This window comes from Adiantum capillus-veneris, chromosome 29, assembly GCF_014529385.1.
Source record: "Adiantum capillus-veneris isolate H3 chromosome 29, ASM1452938v2, whole genome shotgun sequence".
Classification (NCBI taxonomy): Eukaryota; Viridiplantae; Streptophyta; class Polypodiopsida; order Polypodiales; family Pteridaceae; genus Adiantum; species Adiantum capillus-veneris.
In genome coordinates this window covers 88,388,906-88,394,905 of record NC_140959.1, presented here as the reverse complement: position 1 = coordinate 88,394,905, position 6,000 = coordinate 88,388,906, and the positions used below count along the sequence as shown (strand labels likewise).

Below are 6,000 nucleotides of genomic sequence, written 5' to 3'. Positions count from 1 at the left end.
CCGGGAGGGTGAACGGTGCATGTGCGCTTTACATCTCTCCCCTTCGTCTGTGTCGACCACGACTACAGCCTAGACCTCTCTGTCTCTCTCTCTCTCTCTCTCTCTCTCTCTCTCTCTCTCTCTCTCAGAGCAGCCCTCTCTCTCACGCAGGCAGAGCTCTCTCTCTCTCTCTCTCTCTCTCTCTCTCTCTCGGTCGATGGACGGTGAGGGCAGAGGCGATGGGGCAGCAGGCTGGATTGCACGAGCAGAGAGCCCTGTGAGGACTGGACTTTAGAAGAGGGGGGGGGGCGGGGGGGGGGGGCCGGGGGGGGGGATCTTGCTAATGTTTGATTTTAATATCACCCATCCCGGTAGGAATAAGTAGAGTCATTAAACGAAGAGTTGGTAACTCAGATGCGAGAAAACGTGAGAGAGAAACTCAAAGATAGGCATAATGATGGCAAACCACCTCTCTCCGCCATGGCACCATGAGAGGAATGGGGCATTCATGCAGAATGGAGATCCTCGTCAAGAGAGCTGCTAGAAAGAGAGAGCAATGACGAGAGTGGTGATAGTGATGAAATCTCTCATAGAAGGCAAGTGGCCTTGAATTACTGGATGAGTAAACGCACAACCCTATTGGCCATTGGTCTCTCTACATCCACGACCTTAGCGGGCCTACCCATGTTCAGGACCCCCTTTGGTTCCGCCTACTCCACCAGTCACCCCCTGCTCAGTCCTCATCATCAACGCATTGGACAACTAGGTCTGGCAACCCTTTGAGCACCCCTTTGTTGGCGGATACGCTGCGAGCAGATGCTAGGCACGGTGAGAACTCAAGACCAGCCGAGGGCGTAGTCAACCAAACTACGGCATGGAAACTCCTAACATCTCCAAGAGATGCTGGGGAAAAGATTGATCAACCTTAGAACCAAACCCTATTGCCAAATGCTACCGTAAAGTCGAGAATCCTCGAATCAGACCGCAAGCTAATATCTGATGATAACCCCTCGACCAGTCACCCGAAATATGTACTAACCTGATAGACTGAGGAATGATGAGGGCCCTGTATCTTGTGATTTCTTCGTTGATGGCTTGTAAAGAGACGAGAAGATAAATCATGATAGGAAAAATACCTAAGGCCGCTACTCATCCTGCCACATCCACTAGAGCTCAATGCACACAGGAACTTCGTTCAACAGCTTAGCTTCATAGCAATTCAACCAAAATCCACAAACAGTTCTAAAGGGCCCCTACCAATAGGCAAAATAAGCAATAATAAAGCCACAATATTGCAAAATGTGATTGCAGTCATTCCTTATCAGCACTGCAGAAAAGAAAAGTAGCCTGCAGACTTGGCATCATAACTGAAGAAGGCATATAATAAAGCAGATCGACTCTGGTGGAAAAGGAGTTTTATTTCTTAGGCACAGCTCATTGTTTGTGCTGTTCAGAAAGCCAAAACTGAGGTGTCTCATTGCAAGAGCCAGAAAAGGTGTGACATGTCATAAATGGTGAAGATCTCAAGGGAGAAGGCGAGAGCAAAGGGTGAAAAGTACCTTCCAAGAGCAAAGGGTGTTCGCAGATATGTGAACATAGCACATGAGTTCAACGTTAGGGATTATTTCGGCCCCTTTTATTTACATTTTTAACATATAGAAGGATACTAATCAGAGGGGACACAGATTGAACTAGAAAAAGTGAATGTTACATTGATGACAAATAGACATACATAGGTATTTAAATAAGGCTCTTAATGCATGTGATATGGAGGGTTCACATATAGTGAACGCCCGAGCTTCTAATTAGAGGTTAACACTCAAGAATGTAACACCTCATAAGCAATACAAAACATTGAGCAATGAGACCAGTCGTTTCTGGATTCTAACAGTTCAAACTAGAGTATCTCTCAACTAGAATCAATTAAAAAGAGCGCCTCAACTGCAACAAGCTTAACTGCATTCTGCTTGTACACATTTATAAGATGTCCAATACTGCACTTGAGATCTAAAAGCAGCGGTTAGTAAGTAGGGACCAAGGTGTATAAAGAAGCACTCTGCTTACTATATCTCGATGTTTGATTATCATATACAGTTGGAACTACAAAGAATAAAAGAATATGGTATGGGCAGAAAAATGAAGTCCATCTTCCTGAATACGAAGGTTTGGATCCTGGAAACTCTGAAAAATGTGACAAAAAAGCATGCCGCGTGAGTACCTGTACTTGTAAAAGCTTGCTATTGAATGCTTTGTAGAAGCTTGCTAATTCTATGCCTTGTAAAAGCTTGCTATGCTATGCCTTGCCAACTGTGAAGCATTTGCATCTTGTTGCCTTCACTTATGGAAAGTGACATGTTTCTGCTCCTTTTTGGATGTGCCATCCTCTTAGCAGACACAGCTGGGTTACTTTTTTGGCATAAGCAGTCTGGCAAAGGATTGGTGTAAAAAGCTTCCTCTGTTCTAAATCGCTCTCTGCCTTTAGAGCCTGCAAATGGTCCTTTCCTCTTCCTGGGTGCCCCTTGCCTGTAAGACATTAATGCAAGCTTGATCTTCACAGCTAAAACAATCATAGGCTAGTGGAAGAGCTAAAGATAAATTCTAGAGTTCGAATTTTTGTCCCTCATGTAGTTATTCTTTACAGCTATAGATGATAGGGTTACAAATGAATACATACCCTAATGATTGAATGCAAAAAAACTTGATCTGCATGAAAACTCTGAGCATACCGTTTACTATGCATCTCCGAGACAAGAGAGGAAAACGCATCCCCTTCCTGGAGAAGCCCCAAATCAAGTTTATCAAACAAGCCAACCAACCTCCTCCTGTTGAAAAGTTAACTCCCATTAATTTGTGTACCATGAGAATTTCCTAAAGGAGTACGCAAGTTCGCAGTACCTGTCTGGGATAATGGTCTTACGATGACCCAAGAATCGACGATGACCTTCAACAGCACGAGCCATATTTCCTGAGTAGGATGGAATGAAGACATCACTCTCCACAGACACAATATAGTCAAGGGCTGCCAGTTGTGACGCATAGCCACTAAATGGTGAGAGCTCATCCGCTGTTGCTATTGTTTCCTGATTTAAATTAACAGGAGAGCAAAATTGTGAAGTTACTCATAATGAACAACTCAGGTACCACTGACTTCATAAAGTATGAGCCAAGCTCTTCACACTGGACAACCCACCTTGCACATTAAATTTGGAAAGCGTGCTTGAAGCTCTGCCATACTCCCATTACCATAAATCTCTCCTGCCGCGATGTAAATTCTGGTATTTGATGGATAATCGAGCGCTTGCAAGAAGATTCCAACCTCTTTCGGTGTAAGTGGGCAAAATCCCTTAACTCTCTGCTCAGTGGAGTTTATCAACTTTACTTTCCAGTGTGAGGTGGTCTCTCTGAAACCACGAATACTGCTATGAGTGCCTTCATACCATGTAAACATTACCAAGAAATGATTGAAACCTTGTTGAAAAGCTAGACACGACGGAAAAAATACGCAACTGAACATATTTGTCTGCATGCATGTATATGCAGCAACACTTGTGAGCTTAAATCTTAATACTATGTATCTAAAACAAAAATACAATAGACTTTAACTGCACCTTATCAATGTCAGCTCTTCAATCTCAGAATCTGATAAGCCGTATGTACACCCGCTGAAAGCCAACATGTCTTTTTCATAACGCAGATGTAAAGCAATAAAAGGTCCATCGACTCTCATCCTTTCCAAAAGCTTCTGTGTGCAGCAAAACATCAGGTTGACTCTACAGACAAAGTGATTCTCATCTTAAGCTGAAAAGCATATGAAGACAATACTTGCTTTGCCTAAAGCCTCAATTGGGGGCGCAAAGCGAAGAGCATCATAATGTACACGGCATCTCAGCTTCTGAATATCTGCTGGAAGGTTATTGTTTGCCAGACGTGAGTCTGACTTGGACGCTCGGATGATCTGCGGAGCCAAAAGCCACACCACTTTTGGAAGCTTTACCAAAGCAACACCATTTACAGAAGCTTTACCAAATAACTTCAATTGCTAGGTACGTGAAAAATACCTTATAATTCTCCCAGAGCTGCGCAATTTCTTCTTGATAATATTTTGCCCCTGACCAGCTTCTGAACTGCTTCTGGGCCTTTAGTGCTGAAACTAAGTCTTTTGGGAGCTTTTTAACTATGGGAACATCATTTTCTAGTGCTTTGATGAAATACTCCTCATCAAACACATCTGAGAAGTTGCTACAGGAACGATAAAAATTGCAAGCTCTCCATCAAACCAATGCATTTGGATAAAGTAAGACAGTCTAAAATGCGGCTCAACCATAACTTTGCTGTACATTAGCTCCGTACATGCACTATTACGAAGAAGCTTTGAAGGGACATGTACTAGCAGGAGCTTTACCTGGAATCTTGCCAGAAAGATCGTTTATCTAATTCGGGAATAACAAGTGTTGCATTGATTAAGCGTGCCACAGCCACCATATCGCAAATCTGAGCAGATAAGCACCATCATCAACAGATTCATTGGCAAAAATAGAATTTTTCTCGTTCCTAATAGTCGTTGGATGTGGATAATTAAACGTGAAGGTGAACAAGGAGGTCTTTACCCCAGCTCTCATCTGATTCAAGCCACCGTTGGCATGCACAAGCAAATAGCCTCTTGGTACAATGAGTCCTGCACAATCCAATGACAGCCAGAACATATGTTTAGGCAAAGAAAAATACATAGGAGAAACACTTCAATAGAAATCGTAAAAACTTAGAAAAGCCAATTTACTTGTATAAGATTTCCGTGGGGATATGCATGGTCCAAATCCTCGATTTGGTGCAGGCTTCCAAAGCTTCTTGAATTCCCTCCATGCACCAAAGTTCCCAACCGTCAACTCTATACATGTAATAAAGTCTCAAAAAATCCTATTACTCTTGAATAGCATGTGCTGAACAATAAAAGACAATGCTTTCTCAGAAGCTGAAGGGACACAGTATAGGACCCTTAACACTTTTCTTGACCACATCTTTCTCATCAAATCAGAGATAAGCATAGACAAACCATGGAGATACCATTATATCAATGAACTGTCGCATTTACAACTGTTTTATGTGAGACCACTCATATGGTCTATCTAAGAGTGGCCTCTATTTATTAGGGAACAGCCCCAAAAGCTACAAAAGGCATCACATATTTACAGCAGTGTCCAAAAGCAAAACAAGCCAATAATCCATTAGAAAGCTGCTCCATCAGCATGTTGGACTGTACACTGGAGCAAGTGCCGCATCAGGCACCGTACAAATGCCATGTGAAGAATACACTTACTATGTGTGTATATTCATGACTGTACTTAAGTAAAAACTGAACTAGAACTAGAGACAATATACTCAAGAGACTGAATGTCTGGCAATTGCCCTACATGGCTCTCTCTCTCTCTCTCTCTCTCTCTCTCTCTCTCTCTCTCTCTGGGCGAAGGCGAGCAGCTGGCATGAGCCTGAGGGCGAGGGAGAAGGTGAGCAGCTGGCCTGAGGGCGAGCAGCTGGACGAGTTGCACCTGCTGGACGAGGGCGAGCAGCCGAGGTGAGGGCGAGCAACCTGAGGCGAGGGCGAGCAGCCTGAGGCGAGCAGCTGGACAAGGGCGAGCAGCCTGAGGAGGGCGAGCATTATGTGGCGAGCAGGCTGACAAGGACGAGCAGGCCTGAGGGGAGGAGACTGAGGCGAAGGACCCTCTCGCGCTGCCAACTTGCTGGACGAAGGACGAGGGACAAGCTCTCTCTCTGCTGGACGAGGAACGAGGGCGAGCTGCTGGTCCTGTGTCAAGAGGGCGAGCAGCTTGCCAAGGGCGAGGACGAGGGCCCTAACCTCTGAAGGACGAGGGCGAGCTGTGCCAAGGGCGAGAGCTAGCTGCCTACCAAGGGAAAGGGCTAGAAGAGCCAAGGGCGACCAAACGAGACCAATGCCAGGGCGAGGAGGAGAGCAGTCAAGTCAGCCAGGACGAGGGCGAGGACTTGGTGACGAGGGCAAGGCCAACC

At 44.8% G+C, this 6,000-nt stretch overlaps 1 protein-coding gene across 4 annotated transcripts in view; it reads right to left on the bottom strand.

Moving 5' to 3' along the window:
- Positions 1 to 1,928: 1,928 nt before the first annotated feature.
- LOC147419547 (O-fucosyltransferase 38-like) overlaps positions 1,929 to 6,000 on the bottom strand; it is a 48,398-nt gene continuing 44,326 nt past the window's right edge. For 2 of the 4 annotated variants that reach the window (XM_086505277.1, XM_086505278.1), the window contains 10 exons: positions 4,757 to 4,823; positions 4,587 to 4,654; positions 4,382 to 4,470; positions 4,038 to 4,218; positions 3,806 to 3,934; positions 3,588 to 3,721; positions 3,170 to 3,380; positions 2,875 to 3,059; positions 2,706 to 2,801; positions 1,929 to 2,502 (listed from right to left, as the gene is read on the bottom strand). In XM_086505277.1, the coding sequence (XP_086361403.1) occupies positions 2,268 to 2,502; positions 2,706 to 2,801; positions 2,875 to 3,059; positions 3,170 to 3,380; positions 3,588 to 3,721; positions 3,806 to 3,934; positions 4,038 to 4,218; positions 4,382 to 4,470; positions 4,587 to 4,654; positions 4,757 to 4,823 (1,395 nt within the window). In that variant the 3' untranslated portion in view covers positions 1,929 to 2,267. The remainder of the gene's footprint in view (positions 2,503 to 2,705; positions 2,802 to 2,874; positions 3,060 to 3,169; positions 3,381 to 3,587; positions 3,722 to 3,805; positions 3,935 to 4,037; positions 4,219 to 4,381; positions 4,471 to 4,586; positions 4,655 to 4,756; positions 4,824 to 6,000) is intronic. The other 2 variants (XM_086505280.1, XM_086505279.1) reach the window with 2 other exon arrangements.